The sequence below is a fragment of the Haliotis cracherodii genome, unplaced genomic scaffold (assembly GCF_022045235.1).
Source record: "Haliotis cracherodii isolate W230 unplaced genomic scaffold, xgHalCrac1.p SCAF_1, whole genome shotgun sequence".
Lineage (NCBI taxonomy): Eukaryota > Metazoa > Mollusca > Gastropoda > Lepetellida > Haliotidae > Haliotis > Haliotis cracherodii.
Genome location: NW_027266264.1, coordinates 66,123,233 through 66,145,859, shown reverse-complemented (window position 1 = coordinate 66,145,859; position 22,627 = coordinate 66,123,233). Strand labels below are relative to the sequence as shown.

General features: G+C 41.4%; 1 protein-coding gene across 1 annotated transcript in view; it reads left to right on the top strand.

Moving 5' to 3' along the window:
- The window catches only part of LOC139458973 (cytosolic carboxypeptidase 1-like), a 45,045-nt gene that overhangs the window by 10,345 nt on the left and 12,073 nt on the right, over positions 1-22,627 (top strand). The window contains exons 3-17 of the mRNA XM_071240448.1: positions 1,377-1,507; positions 6,663-6,730; positions 7,349-7,415; positions 7,830-7,976; positions 9,107-9,238; positions 9,986-10,117; positions 10,271-10,417; positions 11,796-12,029; positions 12,914-13,020; positions 13,835-13,942; positions 14,475-15,184; positions 16,622-16,765; positions 17,799-17,880; positions 18,979-19,135; positions 20,025-20,257. Of these exons, the coding sequence (XP_071096549.1) occupies positions 1,377-1,507; positions 6,663-6,730; positions 7,349-7,415; positions 7,830-7,976; positions 9,107-9,238; positions 9,986-10,117; positions 10,271-10,417; positions 11,796-12,029; positions 12,914-13,020; positions 13,835-13,942; positions 14,475-15,184; positions 16,622-16,765; positions 17,799-17,880; positions 18,979-19,135; positions 20,025-20,257 (2,599 nt within the window). The remainder of the gene's footprint in view (positions 1-1,376; positions 1,508-6,662; positions 6,731-7,348; positions 7,416-7,829; positions 7,977-9,106; positions 9,239-9,985; positions 10,118-10,270; positions 10,418-11,795; positions 12,030-12,913; positions 13,021-13,834; positions 13,943-14,474; positions 15,185-16,621; positions 16,766-17,798; positions 17,881-18,978; positions 19,136-20,024; positions 20,258-22,627) is intronic.

The window sequence follows — 22,627 nt, the reverse complement described above, 5'->3', positions numbered from 1 at the left end:
TATGTAATGAAGGGACACAGGATTGTTACTGCTGGATGTGTCAAGCACAAGTGTGTGTTGTGTGTGTTTGGTTGATGTCTGGAAGTAAGTCTTGTGTGTCTATGTAACGAAGGGAGACAGGATTGTTCATGCTGGACGTGTTACGGACAGTTGTGTGTTGTGTGTGTTTGGCTGGTGTCTGGAGGTATATCTTGTGTGTCTATGTAACGAATGGAGACAGGATTGTTCATGCTGGACGTGTCAAGCACAAGTGTGTGTTGTGTGTTGTGTGTGTTTGGTTGGTGTCTGGAAGTAAGTCTTGTGTGTCTATGTAACGAAGGGAGACAGGATTGTTCATGCTGGACGTGTTACGGACAGTTGTGTGTTGTGTGTGTTTGGCTGGTGTCTGGAGGTATATCTTGTGTGTCTATGTAATGAAGGGAGACAGGATTGTTACTGCTGGATGTGTCAAGCACAAGAGTGTGTTGTGTGTGTTTGGTTGGTGTCTGGAAGTAAGTCTTGTGTGTCTATGTAACGAAGGGAGACAGGATTGTTCATGCTGGACATGTTACGGACAGTTGTGTGTTGTGTGTGTTTGGCTTGTGTCTGGAGGTATATCTTGTGTGTCTATGTAACGAATGGAGACAGGATTGTTTATGCTGGATGTGTCAAGCACAAGTGTGAGTTGTGTGTGTTTGGTTGGTGTCTGGAAGTAAGTCTTGTGTGTCTATGTAATGAAGGGAGACAGGATTGTTCATGCTGGACGTGTTAAGGACAGTTGTGTGTTGTGTGTGTTTGGCTGGTGTCTGGAGGTATATCTTGTGTGTCTATGTAATGAAGGGAGACAGGATTGTTACTGCTGGATGTGTCAAGCACAAGAGTGTGTTGTGTGTGTTTGGTTGGTGTCTGGAAGTAAGTCTTGTGTGTCTATGTAACGAAGGGAGACAGGATTGTTCATGCTGGACATGTTACGGACAGTTGTGTGTTGTGTGTGTTTGGCTTGTGTCTGGAGGTATATCTTGTGTGTCTATGTAACGAATGGAGACAGGATTGTTTATGCTGGATGTGTCAAGCACAAGTGTGAGTTGTGTGTGTTTGGTTGGTGTCTGGAAGTAAGTCTTGTGTGTCTATGTAATGAAGGGAGACAGGATTGTTCATGCTGGACGTGTTAAGGACAGTTGTGTGTTGTGTGTGTTTGGCTGGTGTCTGGAGGTATATCTTGTGTGTCTATGTAATGAAGGGAGACAGGATTGTTCATGCTGGACGTGTTAAGGACAGTTGTGTGTTGTGTGTGTTTGGCTTGTGTCTGGAGGTATATCTTGTGTGTCTATGTAATGAAGGGAGACAGGATTGTTCATGCTGGACGTGTCAAGGACAGTTGTGTGTTATGTGTGCAGGACCCGGGTGAGCAACCTGTTCCAGCTGTTGGAGAAGACATTAGGGAAATCCAGCAAGAAGCAGACAGTTGAAGATCTGCAGCAGATCAAGTATGTCACCACCAAGTTGCACCAGATCGTCACAGGACAAGGTAAGATAGCAGTTCATGTACATTGCAAACTGAATGGCAGTGTTTGCCTGATTATGCTGATTGGTTGATAAATGTTTTTAAATGGGACTGGATCCAAGCATCTTCCAGAGGCAAGGGAGTTAACTGACTTTAAAAGTCCAGTTTCCACCCTTGCCGAACTATGATGGAATTTCCAGGCTCGATTGTAGCACAACCAGTGACCATTACAAGTTATGTCCCTTCTATGTCCCTCTTACTGACCAGTCAGATTCCACTTCTCACATCACTTGCATTTGCTTCAAACAAAATGGCGGCGCCCTGTCAAGACGTTCTGATCGATAATCAAGATTTATGTTGTAATAAAACAAGCCTTACCTCGCGAACTATATCAAATCATTTGATTTAAAACATGAAAATATTTGGAAAATATTTTATATTGAAAATATTTGGAAAATATTGTCTGACGCCCAGTTGACGATACACATGCAAATCCTGCACGTTGAACATGTTGAAGTCCATGTTGTTAATGAATTGAATGCGCGATTTTGATTGGACTATGCATAGACTTGTTAGTCCAGCCAAAATGTAACTCCAGAATTCCAGCTTAGTTTAGGGTGGAAACTGGACTTTTTTAGTCAGTTAACACCCTTGCCTCAGGAAGATGGGATCCTAGAAACTATTCTCACTTTTCTCTGCATATCTTTTTATTCTTATTTTCTTGACTATTATATTTTTTTGCAATTCAAAACTTTCAAACCAATCTCATGTTTGCAATTATTATTACATAATGAGATAAGAAATCAGTATTCAACAATTTTGGAACATGTCCTATCTCACACTGCGCATATCTTCCTTCTTTCGATCCTATGTGAAAACGAAGTTTCCAGCTTCTAAGAAACGATTCACCGGAACACATCTCACCTTGGGAATGAGTGTCTTAGGATCATTGTTTTAGGTCGCTCTCGGGATCGACACTTTCGAGGTTGATGGTCAAGGGATCAACTCTCTCATTATCGACGATTTGGAGATCGACACTCTCACAAGGGTACTGCCAATAACTCACATACAACTCCTGTCCCACATGACTCAGAGCATGGTTCCTATTCAGACTGAATGTTCTTCTACTTTGTAAAAGCGGCGTTAAACCCAACTCACTCACTCACTCACTCTTCTACTTTGTGCTGTTCCCGGTCCTCCAGTTACACAGATCAACATCTTCAAAGGGATCATTCCTGCTCCTACGATTATGGATCGACCGGACTTGCGCGCTTGGGATCCCTATCGGTACAATGACTATGCAGACCATCCAAGTGGCTGGGTGAGCTATCTTCGCACTTGGAATCCTATCCTCCCTGGCGTTGTTCTTATGCTTCATCCTATCCTAACTTCGGCTCCCGCACTGATTATAACCACTCTCCTCATCGGGATCAATCCTTTGTTCGCCATTGCAGTGAAGAGCCTTAACGTCCTCTTCTTGTAGATGTTTTATCTCTGTTGGTCACACATTTGCATTGCTGTTCTCCGAGCCGCTCATGATTGTCATCCCAGCTTCCCCAAAGACTTGGTTTGTTTACGTGGAATTGGGTCATCCTGAGCAATCCCATCTTCTCGCTCTTCCTACAGACTTTTTACCAATTGTCCCTGATTGGAACTCTACTGACGACATCCATGCTGCATCAACACCTGTATCTGGCCAGCAGGCTCCAGGTGCTTGAGGAAACCATGGTATGTTGCTTGCAGAACACGCTATAGAGCTCTCTAGGTCCAGTCCCCTGGACCCCAGGGTTTTACTCACTGATTTGTCTGGTCCCAAAGAAGGACAGCCTCAAGCTTTGTCTCATTTTCATTATGAATACACTGTATCTGGAAAATCCTGACAAGTGGGATCGTGTTCAAGTCTTACATGGACGATTGCAGTCAGGCCAATGCAGATCTGCACCATTACAAGTTTTAGCAAAGGTTTCTCAATCAACTAGGTGGCTCGTCAATGTAAGTCTGAGACAACTCCCACTCAAAGGCTCCAGTTCATCAGGGCCCTCTTTGACACCCACCTGGGCAAGATGTTCATTCCTCCGGACAGGTGTTTGTAGATACAGCATCTCGTACCATTGGCTCAGACAGCCACACCTTCTACAGCAACAGCAACAGCTCCTCAGCCTTCTGACATCAGTGCAAGCACTCACCTTAGGCCGATCCGGTGCTTCCTCATGCCCTACTTTCAGAGTGGCGATTGCCAGGTACCAATCTCCCTGCCGATCCTTCTGTGTCTGCATCTTTTGTGGTGGCTAGTGACATTAAAAGTTTGCACTGTGGTCTTTGTCGTCATTTGTCCCGACCCAAGATTCGTTGATGCATTGGCTGTGGGTTGGGGAGCACATTTCCATGATCTACAGGTTGCAGGGCAGTGGTCCATCAAAGACTCCATATCAACAACTTCGAGTTCAAGGCGGTCATTCTGGCCGTGTCCAATTGGGCAGAGCTCCTTCGTACGTCACATCTCATGATCTAGTCGGACAATGTATCAGTCGGTAGATATTCTAACTTTACCCAAGCTCAGATGTTGACCTTTTCGCAACCAGGTTCAACGCGGTTCTTCTCTCCCATCCCAGATCCTCAAGCATGGAACCACGATGATCTGGCGATCTCGTGGGAAGGCCTCAACACCTTTTCCCCAACTGGTGTTCTACCTCAGGTCCTGCAGAAACTGACATCCATCAGTCTCCTGACACTGCATTTGTCCTTGCCCTTTTGGCAAACTCGGAGTTGGTTCACCACATTGGTACGTACAACTCACAGAAAGAAGGTTCCACCAGCTTCCACAACTGGACAATCTTCTCCTTCAGCCTCACTCCGAGCTGCTCCACCTGTTGCCAGACATCTACATCATTGCGTTTAGCGCATCTACAGAGGTCACTTGTCGCTAAAGAGTATTTATGGAGGGTCACTGTTCCTGTACTAAGAGGGGCAGTTGGGTAGCCTAGTGGTTAAAGCATTTGCTTGTCACGCTGAGGAACCGGGGTCGATTCCCCGGGTTTGATTCCCAACATGGGCACAATGTGTACAGCCCATTTCTCGTGTCCCCCAATAATATTGCTGAAATACTCCTAAAAGCGGCGTAAAACCATAACCACTCACTCCTCTACTAAGACCCTTTACGACCACAAGTGGAAAATGTTTGAGGCCTACTGTCGCCCTGTTTGTTCTTTACCGCTATGCGGTCATTCATGTGACGATGTCATACATGAAAACATGTAACGCAAGTTACACCTGATTTCATGCTGTTATGTCTGACTAAGGTAAAGGGATCGTATCGCCTAGGATGTGTTTTCCCGCTCACAGGTCTAGGCAGTGTTATAGAATCTCTTTATTTCACTGTGTAGCACTAGCACTTTAGTCTACTACAGTGCTAGGGTATCTGCTCCCCCTCATCCAACTATGGGATAAATGCATAGTGTGAGATAGGATAAGTTTAAATAATGGAGAAATTGTAAATTTTACAATAAATTCTATATTTATATACTTATCCTATCTCACATGCTATATGCCCTCCCGACCATCCTTGCATCACAACTCCTCTAGCCTGTTAGCTCTGCGAAAGAGAATTGTTTTTTAGAAGTTGGAAACTTTGTTCAAGCACGTTTCCACATAGGATCGAAAGAAGGAAGAAACGATAAGAATATAAATACATGTATACAATTTATTGTAAAATTTACAATTTCTGCATAATTGCATAGTTGAAGGTAGATCCAGTGTCCCATCATGCTCATAGCACTGGACAGTCATATGTTTTCGTATTCTGATCACTATTTATGCTTTAGTTGCCTGTTTCGGTTTTCCGTAAACATGGAAAAGGAATAAATTATTCAATATTATTTGTCATAATTATAATTTGTTTATTGCCTTCAACTGATATTTTCATGTGTATTCTGCTGTGAAATACTGACACATGTAACTTGCCTACAACTACCAGTCATGGCTGTCAGATTGACACAAGGCATGTTGTAGTCATCGTTACAGTTTCATGGCATGTTTGCTGACGTTGTGCTGAAGTTGTGCCAGTGTACAGTGTAAAGAGATTTCTGTAACATCAGTATTACCATAGTCAATTAGTTACCACTGTTTTCTGATTGCTCCTTTTGCACTACACTTTTTTAAGGTTTCGAACAGATTTTTTTGTTCAATAACAAATTGTGTGGTGGCACACACTCCCAGTCTAGTGCATACCACAGCTCACAAGTCAAGTTATTGAAGCAATGCAGAACTGAATAGGTGGATAGGTGTGTTAACCCTTTACTTTCTCACCCGCGAAGATTAGGGTTAGAAATAATCTTCAGCAACTCATGCTTGTCGTAAAAGGTGACTATGCTTGTCTAGACTCAATTATTAACAGACTGTGTGGTGTTAAACAGACAAACAAATCTTGCGTTTCTAGGGCCACACAGGCTATAAAACATTGTGCAAGTGATTTTTTTTTAAAAGGCTTCCAAGCAGTGAATTGGTATCCCCAAGGATTAGATGATGATGTTATTGCAAGACCTAGCCCCTTACAGGCAGCTAGTGAGCCTAGGCTGTAGGCTGGAATGCACACTGATCAGGGGTAGTAATGTTATACGCTGACGTAGTGCGAAGTCTCACACTTTATAGGTGGATTAGTGGCAGTTGATTATTTTTGTTAAAAATTTAAGAGTCTAAATATCAAAGTTGTTTGATTGTTATGATCAGAAACTGTTACAGTGTAATTTACTATTTGGACTTTAGAAATTAATTGTAAAATTTTCATCCCTGCGTTCCTCACTACCAAACGCCACGCCTCACAATATGTTATTGTCCCCTAGTACCAAAAATATTTGTCCTTCATGTGAATCACATCTGTTGACATTTAATTTCCACAGATGCCTAGAATATGTTGGATGAAATCTAGTAGTTAAAGTTTTTGACTTATCCTGCCTTAAGGAGTAATGCAGTAAATGCACTTAGGAGTAATGCAGGATAAGTATTCAAATGTAAAAAATATTTAGATTTTACTAATTTTTAAAACTTATCCTGATTTACTCCTAAATGAATTCACTGCATTAAGGAGTAATGCAGGATAAGTATTCATATGTAAACCATATTTGGATTTGACTAATTTCTTATGGCCTTGGTATTACTGTGTTAGCATCCTCCTCTGCTCCAGACAAGCTGCACCGGGACTTGATACTGAAGCAGTCCAGCAACGTTGACATCCTTGTGGCTACACTACAGGTATGACAACTTGCCCAGCACAACGTGGGGACCAGCTGTTTAGAAGGGTGGAATGGAGATGATTCATCCAACAGTAGCCAAAAAGGCGATCCTATGTTTTTGTGTCTATCCAATGTTTTTATTGCCGTCTCTGAGTATTCAAAATTTCAACAATAGTATCTTATCTTGAAAATAACAATGATGTCAATATTCAACATTCTTATTAATATAGGGGCTGTCCGGTAGCCTAGTGGTTAAAGTGTTCGCTTGTCATGCCGAAGATCTGGGTTCAATTCCCGACATGGGTACAATGTGTGATGCCCATTTCTCGTGTCCCCTGCCGTGATATTGCTGGAATATTGCTAAAAGCGGCGTAAAACCATACTCACTAACTCACTCACTCTTATTATTATAACTGTTGTGTTGGACTTGAATTTGACCTTACCTGCAAGGTTAAGCTGACACACATTGATATTACTTCAATACTGTTCAAAGTGGCACAAACCAAATCACTCCCCCCCCCCCCTCCCCCTGGTATGAAGGTGCTCATGAATATGCTTCCTGAGACACAGAATCAGTGTCAGGGCGTTCACTTCTTTAGTACATTCCTCCATGGCCATGCATTTCCTGTGTTTGCAGAATACATCAGATGATCAGGTCATAGCAGGGGTAGTTGGTATTCTCATCGAACTGATCGGAAAAACTCGTAAGTAACATAAACATTTAGAATAAGTTGGTACAGTAAGAATAAATGAAGGACTTTCCCTACACCTCTAGGCAAGGTTAATGTTCAGAAACTAAATATATTTATTTATATCATTTTTGGTCACTATGATTTAGATTGTAGTAAACGTAATGTAATATTGTCTTTGATGTCATCTTGCCTGTTCAAAAGTTAAATTAAGCTGAAACTCATAATGTCATCGTGGTCATAACCTTAGGCTAAGAAAGGCATTGTCTAAATTCTCAGGCAGTTAAATGTCAGAAATCTTGTAAGCTCCTCAGTGCTGATTTTAAGGAATATACTTTTGTCCACACTATAAAAAAAATAGTCGCCTCCCAAGTTTTGAAAGCCAAAGGTGATTGGGTGAGTAATGGTGTGTGTGTTGTCTGTACACAGAGGTAGGAAAGCGGGCCAGTCTCCTGGTCAACCATGGAGTGACCTCAGTCCTCTTCCAGATCCTCAAGATGGCAGCACAGGACATGACATTGGCTGATGACATCATCATGAATATTCATATGGTGCTCAGCCGGATTGGACATAAAGGTAGGATTGAAGCAATTATGCATGGTTCAAACTTAAGTACGACCTCCTGTAACCCGACCCTACCCGGGTACCCACTATAGGTTTCACGTTGGGTACAAAATGTTTAATTGGGAATTTTTTTACCAGAGCCCTGGCTAGAAGTATTTTGATATAGTGTAAAACGATCTGATGATGCATATACTGAACTTGAATGAAGCTTTGGTTTTACTAAAATATATAAAGTTCAGAAGGAATGTGTGCATCATCAGAATGAAATGCGAACTGGTGTAACCATGCAATTTTATTGTTATTGTCATTAAACAATTTGTCACATGACTAACCATGCTAACCAGGGTTCCAATCGGGACCCACCTGACCCGAGTACCTGAGTTACCCCGTCCCAGCCCTACTGAGTACCCGAGTCACCCGTCCCAGCCCTACCAAGTACCCGAGTTGTCCGTCCCAGCCCTACCAAGTACCCGAGTTACCCCGTCCCAGCCCTACCGAGTACCCGAGTTATCCGTCCCAGCCCTACCAAGTACCCAAGTTACCCCGTCCCAGCCCTACCGAGTACCCAAGTTACCCTGTCCCAGCCCTACCGAGTACCCGAGTTATCCATCCCAGCCCTACTGAGTACCCGAGTTATCCGTCCCAGCCCTACCGAGTACCCGAGTTACCCGTCCCAGCCCTACCAAGTACCCGAGTTACACGTCCCAGCCCTACCGAGTACCCAAGTTACCTGTCCCAGCCCTACTGAGTACCCGAGTTATCCGTCCCAGCCCTACCGAGTACCCGAGTTATCCGTCCCAGCCCTACCGAGTACCTGAGTTACCCGTCCCAGCCCTACCGAGTACCCGAGTTACCCTGTCCCAGCCCTATACTTGACCTATTTATACTAGCTATGTTGAACTTAGATACCACACTTGGCAGGAAGAAGAAAAAAATAACATACTTCTTTTTGAGACATCAAGAATTTGATAAAAAAGAATAGGCCAATAAATATCATTTGTGAACAATTTAAAAGTACAGCTTCATACTTTCATAATCCAATAATCCATATGTCTTCATGGGCTCACACTGTCAAGGAGCAGAATACTGTGAAAGGAATCACATGAAATCCTCAATATTGAAAGTGAAATATTGCATTCCAGATCGTAAGTTTGCTGTGAAGGCTCGGTTGAACAAAGTGCTGTTGTTGACGCTGAGCCTCATCAAGAGCAACAGCTCCAGCTTCCGCAACCTACAGTGTCTACTACAGGTCTTCAAGCTGTACACTAACAACAGTGAGTAGTCCATTGGGAAGCACTCTCTCCACACCATGTACTCTCTGGGACAATAACTTTGCAGTCTTTCTTGTCATGCTAATGACAGTATGTTTCTTTGGTCTGAAATTTGATTGTTGTTAGATGGTGCATAATGATTGACTAAATTATTGATGCATCACAATTGTCCTGAGCCCGATGGCTATACATTGCTAAGTTAAGATAACAGTAGTTGTAGGACGATACAGGTAATTATCAAACTATCACAATACTATTGGAACAGGTGTGCCTATATTGCTAAAGTATTGCAAAAAAGTTTTAAATTAACTGTTGCAATACTATTTAGTAGTTATGATGAACTAGTTGTCATAAAAAGTTAATGTATTTGTGCTTCAAATTTTGACAAAAGTCACACACCCCTATCACCAGAGACTGTTAGCACGATTAGGAAGAGAGTGAGTGATAGATTATGCAGTCAGTCATTATATTGCTGGCTTCTTACAACATTTAGTACAGATTTATTAACTTTGGTTAACATAACAAACCTCATGGGACTGTAAAAGTCAGCCCTACCATGTGTCTACTTGTCCAGTAATAGAAAAGAATAAATTAGCCTTTTTCATTCAATAAGATATGCAGTTTGTTGAATGTTGAATTGGTCCATTGAAAAGATCTTAATTCTTCCTTTTGTTGCCCATGGACACGTTGTTGTGAATATCTTTTACTTGTTTTGCAGCATTGATAAATCATGGATTTTCTCATTATCAGGTGTAAATGCCTCCTACCTAGGCAAACACAGTTCCATCACTGTCATGTTCAAAGTTACCTCCCTTTGTGGAAGGAAGCACACTGCTGTTCTCAAGCTTGCCCTGGATAACCTCAACAACCTCACCAAATCAAGTAAGGGCAAACTTGGGAAGTCTGACTTCTTACTTTGCTATACTACATCTACTCTTTCACTTGAAGTGCATCATACGTTGGCCTAAAATGACAGCAAAGGCTATTTGACTTGACAAACTTTTCTTGACATGATAGCGCATCTGTTTGTTACAGAAAGCAATTCGGCAAGAACTATTGGCATGGGAGGAGTTCCCACAGTGTTGTCTCTCTACACGGACTGGCATCAGACAGACAGCAAACACAGACACATCAACCTCAGGAAGGCTGTGCTTAACATCCTCAAGAACATCACCAACCTCAGTAAGTCCCATCTGTACACAAGGAGTGGCTCTGTCATCTTACGTGCTGCAGACTGCAGTACTGAGTTGCACCCTTAGGTGTGCTGGAAACCTGTGACCCTGGGTTTGAAATCCCAGGCGGTAGGTTACACCACAGTGGTAAACATAGAAGATCTGCAATACTCTTACTTCAATCTGATATGCCATGACATAACTGAATACTGTTGAAAGCCGAAACCAATGTCAAACACAAACTCAGTTCTGTACACAGCAGGTGTACACACTCTGTAATTTTAAAACCTAAAGAGACAGTAGGGCAGGTGACCTATAAAGTGTTGCCTGCCAATTTTCAGTTACCAGCCCTCATTCAGACATTACAAATATGAAAAAATCTCTAAAATAAAAGACAAATAGCGTCTTGATTCAGCTGAAATACTACATCTCAAATTTTTAAATTTGTATTGACCAGGTTTTACTGTTATCACCTGTTTGTTTATCTGAATTCGCTGAAGGGATATAATGTTATTTTTTTCTGCGGAAGACAAGCACGTTTTTATTGTAGGCATTGTGTGCTTAATCCTGGATCACAATATAGATGGGGTATATATTCTAGCATCGATTTTAATGGCTTTTACAGAGGGGGTTGCTTTAAAGACGGCGATATACGGTATCACTTGAGATTCTATACCAGGCGTTATATATATAGATATATGTAATAAAACTTAATATGTAAGAAGTCTTAAATTTATCTGCCAGACAGTCTGGCAGGTATAGGAAAACTCCAGTGGAGATCAGGACATGTGACTTGTCTTATTGTGTCATCACACCTCCACATGCTGTCAACCACTAATTGGCCTGGTCCAGACTATTATTTACAGGCTGCCATGATAGAACCTGAATATTGTTGATAAAAAAAAGAACAACAAGCTATATCCTTTGGCATTGGGATCCGTGCCAATTTACGTTTATCAGAGGGGTACACAAAGTATGTGATCTAGACGACCAGTTGTCGGACTTCAATTTTGTGGAAGCCTCGTTGGCTGAGTGGGCTAGATTGCTGACTTGGTGTGCTCGTGATTAAGTGCCTCACTCTGAGAGTGTGAGGAGTCATTGTGTTTACAAGCTATATCTTGATTATATCTTAGGTGAGGTGAAATGGTCACGTCCAAGATCACTGCACTTATATATATTTGTGTGTGTGTATGTCTGCATGTACTAGTCCGGAATAAGGCCGATTATATTTGTAAATATGTGTTGTTGAAAGGTTTATGATTTGTTTGGTCAATAATCACTCTAATTAGTGAGTCCATACTAACTGTTTGATGCTCTAAATGTGCCAGCAAAGTGATATTCTGCTTTGTGTATCGCCTCACACATTCCACATGTGAAACTGTTCACAGAATCTGGCAGGAAGGCGTTTGTGGAATCTGAGGGTATCCGGGTGCTGTATGAGACGTCCCAGGAGGTGATCGACTGTCGTGAGATGGAGAGTCTTATCTTGCTGGCCAGTATCATCATGAGGAAGTGCTGTCCGCGGAACAAACTGCCCATCGCTGACGTGCAGAGTTGTGTGTCCTACCCGCTGCCGGCATCTGATTTCCATATCCCAGAATGCTGCCTGTCTGATGAGCAAGGTAGGGTTATACATTACTGCCATCAATTTTTTTGTTAAAATAAGAATAAATTTCTGCATTGTCATTAGGGATAATGGGTATAATGCAATACAAATTCATCACGATACGTATCGCGATGCGTTTTTGGCGTATCGTATTTTCCCTCATTATTCAAACACCACCTGATAAAAATACTTATTTTACAATCGGAAATCATCGGGAACGAATGTTGCTGACAACTTGGAACTAGAGTTACTTCCCTTGATTGTTTATCCAACATGGCGGACGCCTTTGACATCGTGCCGAACAAAATGGCAAAATCTTTTGACATTGAGTGTAATTTTTTTCACAATGTTTGATGAGAGACAATGACTGACATGGAATTTGTCATGATGTATAATTCTTATCAAATATATGTTAATATTAATGTTTCATTGTTTTTCAAACTGTTTCAGAGAGTTAACATTATTCAAATGTGATTGAAAAAGGTTGGAGACTGTGACTGACATGAAGATAAAATTGGTTCATAATTTTGACCAAATTGTTAACATTGCAGCTTTCATATTAATATTTGTCAAAGGGATATGAAAAAAAGCTTTTCTCTTGGTAGAATTTTTTTCCCAATATATTGCAATAATATTGCAATATGTTTGTGAAATATTGCTAATATATCGCAATACACTTTTTGGTCCTTTTCCCAACCCTAATTATCATGTTCATCTTGTAATACCTGGTTTTAGTTTTCGTTATCAACGATTCTTACAGATGTCAATATTTATCAAGGGAGATAACTCATCTACTCATCTTCCCTTGTTATATCCGTGTGTTTTCTGTCATGTCATTGTATGCTCGTAGGTAATAAATGATGATACTATGCTACTCATGCCATGACTGTAATATTTCAGCATTTGGTACTGTGCCTAGTCAAGAAGAAAGTGATCATAGCTCAATGGATGACGATGATGATATTGATAGTGATGATGAAAGATTCCGAACTGATCACTCAGATGAGGTAGGTTAAGTGTCACAGATCAGAGCATGGATATATTTTGTGTAGGTCATATATCTAATTTGCACCCAGGGATACAGGACCGCTGTGTGATGTTATCAGTTTTTGCCTGCTGCCATTCGCCATGTTTATAATGTGTTTACCACACAATGACTATTGAAATGTGAGATTATTCCACAATGGATTTTTTCCAATTGATTTCTTTTGGCACATGTCATTAGAAGTTCAGTGTTCAAGGTCATGAGTTATAAAAATATCACTAAAAATATTATGGTTACCCTTTAAAGAAAATAAAAAATGATTAATACATTTATCAATAACATTAGTGTGTACCCTTCTTTAGGTTAGGGGTTGGTGGGGGGGCCTTGTGGTTAAAGGGTTCACTCATCATGCCAAAGACCCAGGTTCAATTCCCCTTGTGGGTACAATGTGTGAAGCCCATTTCTGGTGTTCCCGGCTGTGATATTGCTGGAATATTGCTACAAATGGCATAAAACCATACTCACTCATTTCTTCAAGTTAGAACACTGGTTTGAAAACGTTTTGGCCCAAAAACAATTAGAAAGAATGGATGCATGTTTTATTAAAGGTTTATAAAAGTATATCTTTTAACTGATGTGTTTTATAAATACAGGCATAAGATTCTTGTAAACTTTTAGATAAATTGTGTCTTGTTCATATCAGGACAGTATGGATAGCAACTCTTGCTACAATCTTACTAAGCGAGACCTTTGTCTACACCGGACTAAACTTATGGTCCCACACAAGTCTGATTCCGACAGATTCCGCTGTTCATGGTATGTGTGAATGTTTTCAGCCTGATGAGGAGCAGGGGGATGGACTGGAACCAATGATACAAAGATCAGCGGAAGACCTCCGAATGTATGACAAGTTCTTTCCTGAACTATTCGAATATGATTTTGAGGTAAGAAAATGTTACTTTGAAAACCCAAGACAGGAATATTTATGAGATAAACATGCTTTGTTTTCAATGTACAGCTAGGTTACCTGTAGATTTAACCACACCAGTTTGAATTTTGATTGAATAATGATTGAGATAGAAGTACTTTCAAATATTACCCTCCGCGATGATACTGCCATCAAGACAGGTGTTTCAATCAGACGTGATAAATGCGATTTGAAACCTCTGACTGACCAATCAGACTAAAGTAATTTTCAAACTCATTGTAGAATTTCAATTTTAAGGGTGTTTTTTAATTAAATTTTGTGGAATGGGTTCTCTGGCAATGACTTTTAAAGAATGGTACCGGCCAGAAGTTCCTCTTGAATAATTTTGTGCTACTTTATGGTCAAGTTAAGTAAAATCTCTTTTTGCCCGGTACTGGTGCCTAAATCAAGAATTAGTAATATTCATCATACATTTGTTGTTTTCCTACCATGTATGGATTGTATTTAACAGCCATGTTTGTTTTCTCATGTACTGTGTATAATTGCAGACTCCAGGTGGAAAACCCCTGAGTTCAGTGGTGATTCCCACTGCTGCCTCAGAGCCAATGTTCCTCAGTGCATATAACAATTACCAAGACATTGCTTGCCGTCGAGTCAAGTCCTCCTCCAATATCAGTGACAGTTATGGCCGGACATCACACAGACCTCTTGGTACTAGCGAGTCTGACACAGCCATGAGTCGGATCAGCAACCATCATCCTGATGTAGAACGGGACATCAGCTTTGGGCGGTATGGGCCCTTCCAGGCCAATGAATCTGCTACAGCAGTGAATGTGAAAACCGGTGCCAGTGTTTTTTCTCTGGATCTTCAAATACCAAATAGCAACAAACCCTTGCCAAAATCTGCCCAGTCCTCGCAAAGGCCTTCCAAAAAGCTTAAAAATTCTAAAAAATCCCAAACAACAAAAGAAAAGAAATCAAAACGAAGCAAAGCGGAGCCTGAATTCACAGAGGCACTGTCTATCACACCAATTTCCACACCCCATGATTATCTGGAGGACAATGATCGCCCCATGTCATCCAGCAGTGATGATATAGATGAATATGACTTGATATATGACCCCAGGATTCATAGTCATTTAGCCTCAGCAACAAAAAGTGCCTTTAGATTTGAGAAACTGGCTTACCCAGACGTCCATGGTGCCAAAGCAATGCCTCTCCCTGAGAATCTCTATAACAGAAAGTTTGGTGTGCAGAGGTAAGTAGCTCTTTCATGGACATACATTCATCAATCATTGACTCATTAAGACATGCATTACAATATTTAAGTGTAGTATATATATTATGAATATCTCGACTCTTGTTGATACATTTGTAAAAGTTACACACATGTTTAAAACTCTCGATTCACCAGGGTGAGAATCTATTTATCATCCAAAATCATTCTTCCAACTCTTGTCAATTTTTGAAAAGGTTATCAACATGATTTCTAATATGTATTCCTCTTGGGGGACTCGTGTATCTGATCCCCATGACCCCTCCTTGTCATAAGGGTCAACTATAATCAGTGCCAGAAATTAAAAACCTGAAATTTGGATGAGTTTGGGATATAGAGACATAAATAGAACATCCCCTAAAACCCAATAAAAATTCTGAAATCCTACTAGCCTTTAAGATACCTTTTACTTTAAACAGACAATGCTATAAGGGTAAAGCTATTTTTCAGGACATTATCATTTGCAGAAGCCTGAGGTCTTCCATTAACTACCTGACGAAGGAAGACAGTTGAAAAGAACGAGGGTTTCTGCAAAGGATAATGCCCTGAAAAATAGCGTTACCGTTATTATTGCTAAAATAGATAGAATTTACCAAATAAACATAAACAACAATATTGGTTTTGAAACATTTTGTGCAAATGTCACTGACCCACTTTTACAAATATGGAAACGTCATAGACCAAACCAGATGACATCATCACTATTGAACATGATGTCACCTATTCCTGTCCTAAGACGTCATCTAACAATGGGCGTGATAATGGCCCGTCATCAAGTAATATGAGGGCATTATCAAGTTACAGTGGCCCGCTCATTTCTGATAGCATGCTGGTGGTTTAATGATAATTCTAGCCATTTTAGCTATAACAAACATTTCTATCCCTGATAATGATGATCACTTTCCTGTGTGTGATCATGGGGATATGCTGGAGTGCTTGTCATAATACCTCAGTGGTGTGAAGGATGCCAATGCTATCATCCAATGGTTGGCCACATTCCGAGTGTTTTACAGGCCTTAGTGATATACATAGAAACATGTTTTGCTAGACACATTTACTCCTTCAATAGCTCAAATATGCTTTCAATTACTGATTCAGAGAAGTGATCATGGTGAAGTGTGCGTGGTACTTCTAGCAACTGGAACAAATCCTTTTCACACTGAACTCTATATTACTGTTACAGGAATAGAAATTAACTAAGACAGTCTCCTTGCCCCATATACTAAGCAACACCCTCTAAATGTTTGAAATTCTAACCAGCCCTTAGAATACCTTCAACATCAGTGAAACTGGTCCGGGCTGGTGGGCTTGTGCTAATGTCTAGCCTGTTGCACCTATAGACGGCATATGATCTGGATGATTGGGGATGAATGATTCACTTATCTTTTTGTTATAATTGTACTATTTGTCCAATTGTAGAGCCAAAGTATTTGAGGACATTGATAGAATGATCCATCCTGACTACGTTATTGACCGTGCGGTGTTCAACATGGATGTTGCTGTGTCCGATGCTACAAGAGACAGTCAGGAGAACTCTAACCTGGCCAATAGAGACGAGCTCAGGTAGGCACAGTGCTTATAAACAAGCATCAAAACTTTCCCAAAATTCTTTCGAAATGCTTTTCCTTGCACTGTAAGCATGATAAGCGTCACCTCCTCGGAAACCATTTGACAAATAAGCCTGAAACTTCACAGATTCTGTAAGGGAGGATGAAAAGAATGCTTTAAAAGTTTTCATTTTTCTCTCCACATTAATGAAATCTGAAGTAACAAACTGAGGACAATGTGTTTAATGTGGGTAAGGATATGCAAGCTTAAAGGGGAAGTGTACACGCAAAAATCACTTTCTTTCTTTTTCTAAACAAAACGCAATTTTAGAATTAGTTAGTATCTGTGTTTGAAAATATACACTCATTTTTTTTCACAGTGAAAGTAGGAAGCTCACAATAGTGTGAAAGTGATATGCCGTTATGAGGCCTTCGTTTTACGAGCGAAATAGGCCTGAGTTACCCCCCTTAGATTATGACGTAATTGGTGCCAATTCAACTGGGTCCCTGTCTATTCTCAACGCAAAAGATGTCAAGGACCAGTTTGCGGTAAAACAACATGGTCTACGACACACTCCGGCGCAGTGGTGTCTCAGCATAACACAATTCTGGCTGGCATCTGAGATGCTAGAATCACAAAACTGTACCTACACCACGTGAAGCGGCTCTAACAAAGCATGATGACGTCATAATGTTTATCAATTGGCACCAATGACGTCACATTGCAAGGGGCATAAGCCATGGTGTTTTTGTTATGGAAATAGAACACTTGGTGAATGTGAAAAATATGAATCGTTTTAGTGCAAAAAATATGTTAATTAAATATGATGTTTTTATATTTTTGTCTATGACACTTCTATGTTAACACTTTTAATGAGGAAAAAGTACAAGAAAAAATGGTTCATTTCCGTGTGAACTTGCCCTTTAAACAATGGCAACCATACAGAGCTGTTGTTATTCTAAGCTGCACATTTCGCAGGTGATGTATTAGCATCCTTTAGCAAGTTTTCTATTACGATGCCAAATGTAACAGACATTTTTGCTCTCAGGATAGGTAGACAGGACATGACCAGTAGTGCCTTACGATTTAACTCTCAGTTTGAGAGTGGAAACCTCAGGAAAGTCATTCAGGTAAGATAAGCGTTCATCAAAGAAGATCATATGGCTAGGGGCTTGTTCCCCAAAGTGTTTGTTTGTTTGTTTATTGTTTGACACCACACTCAACAGTATTTCAGATATATGACGTCGGTCTGTAAATAATCAAGTCTTGACCAGACAATCAAGAGATTGATATCATGAGCATCGATCCACACAACTGGGATACAATGACATGCATCAACCAAGTCAACGAGTCTGACCACACGATCCTGTTTGTCGACTCTTACGACCAGCCTCAGTTGCTGAAGACCTATTATAACACAGATCTTCAGGGGTCCCGTGAAGTGATCTTAGCACTACAACTGTAGTAAATCTCTGTTAAAGTATGGGAGTTAAAATGGTCTTAGTGCCGAGATCTCTTTTTGGAAAGGGGCCCAGCTATATCCAGTGAGTGAGTGATGTTTCAACAGTATTTAAGTTTTGTCATGGCTTTTCAGCTTAGCCATAAGGGGTACAGGTCATAAACATATATGTACATATTTGATGAAACTCTTGAGTGCAGGTATATGCTGTAAATCAGGGATCATGATAAGGGTAAATCTGGGATTTGAACCCATCATCAGCAGATCCTGGTGAGGTCAAGGGAAGAAATCTTCCCATTGAGTTGATTTACCTTAGTGCCACCTGTGCTACTCCAATTAGATAAGTAAAAGGCGACTATGCTTGTCGTAAAAGGCGACTATCGGGATCGGATGGTCAGGCTCACTGACTTGGTTGATGCATGTCATTGATCCCAATTGCGTGGATCGATGTTCATGATATCAATCACTGGATTGTCTGGTCCAGACTCAAGATTATTTACAGATCGCCGTCATATAGCTGGAATATTGCTGAGTGCGGCGTTAAACAACAAACCAACCAACAAACCAATTAGATAACAAAATGATTATAATGAAATAATTGTGAGTAAAGAAAACAGTCTTGAAGTGATTATATACATTTTGATATCTATCAATGCTTACCGGTAGATATTGCTACAGACTCAGTCACTCTCGAGTCTAACAAGATAAGAAAGAGGACCACAACTGCAAGTCACTGTGTTGTCATGACATCATGTACTGTTGCCTTCAGGTACGTGAATATGAGTACGACTTGATCCTTAATCCCGACGTCAACACAAACCATCATCACCAATGGTTCTACTTTGAAGTGAGCAACATGGTTGCAGACATGCCATACCGCTTCAACATTGTCAACTGTGAAAAACTCAACAGCCAGTTCAACTCAGGTAGCTTCAGCTGTATTGTATTTCATTACAGGCTTATCTGCGGTAATACACAAATAACTCCATTACTATGAACTGATTTGACTCTTGAACTGACCAGTGTTCACATCTGACCTACAAATGACTATTTTACCATTTTCTTTCACACCCAAAAGCATGATATACAGATACTGTATACAAAATGATTATCATATCATGGCACAAAGCATTTTGATACAATCTCATTCAAATGAGATCTTTTATTCTGATTCCGTACCTCACTGAGTAAAGATCTGAGGACATCCCATTACTTGTCACATCAGAACGACCTTTCATCCAACCAATCAGAGCGTCAAAGTTCGCGAAAGCTCGTTCTGGAAATACCAACAACAATCTAGTAGTGCTGATTTACTTTTTATGCAAACTGGACTTTATAATATTAATTTTTGAGACACAGAAATCAGATATACTTGTCCAAATGCTTCACTTGCTCGTGCCGAGCATTTGGAAGCCTTGATGCTGATTTGTTGATTAGATGTGACTTCCTAATGAAGTGTCCACAGATCTTTACTCAGTGAGGTACGGAATCAGAATAAAAGATCTCATTTGAATGAGATTGTATCAAAATGCTTTGTGCCATGATATGATAATCATTTTGTATACAGTATCTGTATATCATGCTTTTGGGTGTGAAAGAAAATGGTAAAATAGTCATTTGTAGGTCAGATGTGAACACTGGTCAGTTCAACAGTCAAATCAGTTCATAGTAATGGAGTTATTTGTGTATTACCGCTGAGTATACATTTTATTTTGTGTTGTTTTATATATTTTAGAGGAAAAATAAGGTATATTTTGAACTGTTTAGGTGACAGGAAGTTGTTAGGATGAGGTTGAGTTTGTGAAACTGTTGCAGGCATGAAACCGGTGATGTACTCTGTGACTGATGCTGTGGAAGGCCGTGGGTTCTGGAAGCGAGTGGGAACAGAGATCTGCTATTACAAGAACCACTTCATCCGCAGTGGCCTCACGACTGGCGGCGTGAAGGGCAAATCATACTACACCGCTACCTTCACTGTCAAGTTTAAACACAGTCGGGATATCTGCTATCTGGCCTACCACTACCCATACACCTACACCACTCTCATGGTAAGTCTGTCTACCCATACACCTACACCACTCTCATGGTAAGTCTGTCTACAAATACACCTACACCACTCTCATGGTACATCTGTCTACCCATACACCTACACCACTCTCATGGTAAGTCTGTCTACCCATACACCTACACCACTCTCATGGTAAGTCTGTCTACCCATACACCTACACCACTCTCATGGTACGTCTGTCTACCCATACACCTACACCACTCTCATGGTACGTCTGTCTACCCATACACCTACACCACTCTCATGGTACGTCTGTCTACCCATACACCTACACCACTCTCATGGTACATCTGTCTACCCATACACCTACACCACTCTCATGGAAAGTCTGTCTACCCATACACCTACACCACTCTCATGGAAAGTCTGTCTACCCATACACCTACACCACTCTCATGGTAAGTCTGTCTGCCCATACACCTACACCACTCTCATGGTAAGTCTGTCTACCCATACACCTACACCACTCTCATGGTAAATCTGTCTGCCCATACACCTACACCACTCTCATGGTAAGTCTGTCTGCCCATACACCTACACCACTCTCATGGTAAGTGTGTGTACCCATTCACCTACACCACTCTCATAGTAAGTCTGTCTGCACATACGCCTACACCACTCGCAACAACGCCACCTTCTGGGTCCAAAGAATTGATGATCGTTATAGATGATCAGCGGTTTAACGAAGGTCAAGTCGTAGGTGATAGATGACCAACAAAACAGTATACATGCTTTGCCAACCTTACATGATCTACGTTGCACGTTTCTGAGTTTCAAAAAAGATTAGAATAGAAGTTATTTATGATTCATAGTGTAAAAAAAGAGTTATCGAGTATTGATATGCACTTTTAAAAAAACAACACATCGTATCCCTTCTGGTGAATAAGCAGGTAGATCTATAACAAATTTGGTTAATAAAAATATGAAATTTGATATAAAACATCACCAGACATGATGATCTACCATTTAAAATGTATTTCATGCTCTCAAAGGCATTGTTTTATATGCAGAGATTAAGATTACCGTGTGTATTTTCTCGTAAACTAAGCTGGAAATAGCAATCAGTTGTAGACTGACTAGTTGTGCTGCCCTGTGTGCTTTAGACTGACCAGTTGTGCTGCCCTGTGTGTTGTAGACTGACCAGTTGTGCTGAACTGTGTGTTGTAGACTGACCAGTTGTGCTGCCCTGTGTGTTGTAGACTGACCTGTTGTGCTGCCCTGTGTGTTGGAGACTGACGTTGTTGTGCTGCACTGTGTGTTGTAGACTGACTGACTAGTTGTGCTGCCCTCTGTGTTGTAGACTGACCTGTTGTGCTGCCCAGTGTGTTGTAGACTGACGGGTTGTGCTGCCCAGTGTGTTGTAGACTGACGTTGTTGTGCTGAACTGTGTGTTGTAGACTGACGGGTTGTGCTGCCCTGTGTGTTGTAGACTGACCAGTTGTGCTGCCCTGTGTGTTGTAGACTGACCTGTTGTGCTGCCCTGTGTGTTGGAGACTGACGTTGTTGTGCTGCCCTGTGTGTTGTAGACTGACTAGTTGTGCTGCCCTGTGTGTTGTAGACTGACCTGTTGTGTTGCCCTGTGTGTTGTAGACTGACAGGTTGTGCTGCACTGTGTGTTGTAGACTGGCCTGTTGTGCTGCCGTGTGTGTTGTAGACTGATGGGTTGTGCTGCCGTGTGTGTTGTAGACTGACGGGTTGTGCTACCCTGTGTGTTGTAGACTGACCAGTTGTGCTGCCCTGTGTGTTGGAGACTGACGTTGTTGTGCTGCACTGTGTGTTGTAGACTGGCCTGTTGTGCTGCCGTGTGTGTTGTAGACTGATGGGTTGTGCTGCCGTGTGTGTTGTAGACTGACGGGTTGTGCTACCCTGTGTGTTGTAGACTGACCAGTTGTGCTGCCCTGTGTGTTGGAGACTGACGTTGTTGTGCTGCACTGTGTGTTGTAGACTGACCTGTTGTGCTGCCCTCTGTGTTGTAGACTGACCTGTTGTGCTGCCCTGTGTGTTGTAGACTGACGGGTTGTGCTGCCCTGTGTGTTGTAGACTGACAGGTTGTGCTGCCCTGTGTGTTGTAGACTGACAGGTTGTGCTGCCCTGTGTGTTGTAGACTGACTAGTTGTGCTGCCCTGTGTGTTGTAGACTGACAGGTTGTGCTGCCCTGTGTGTTGTAGACTGACAGGTTGTGCTGCCCTGTGTGTTGTAGACTGACAGGTTGTGCTGCCCTGTGTGTTGTAGACTGACAGGTTGTGCTGCCCTGTGTGTTGTAGACTGACAGGTTGTGCTGCTCTGTGTGTTGGAGACTGACTAGTTGTGCTGCCCTGTGTGCTTTAGACTGACTAGTTGTGCTGCCCTG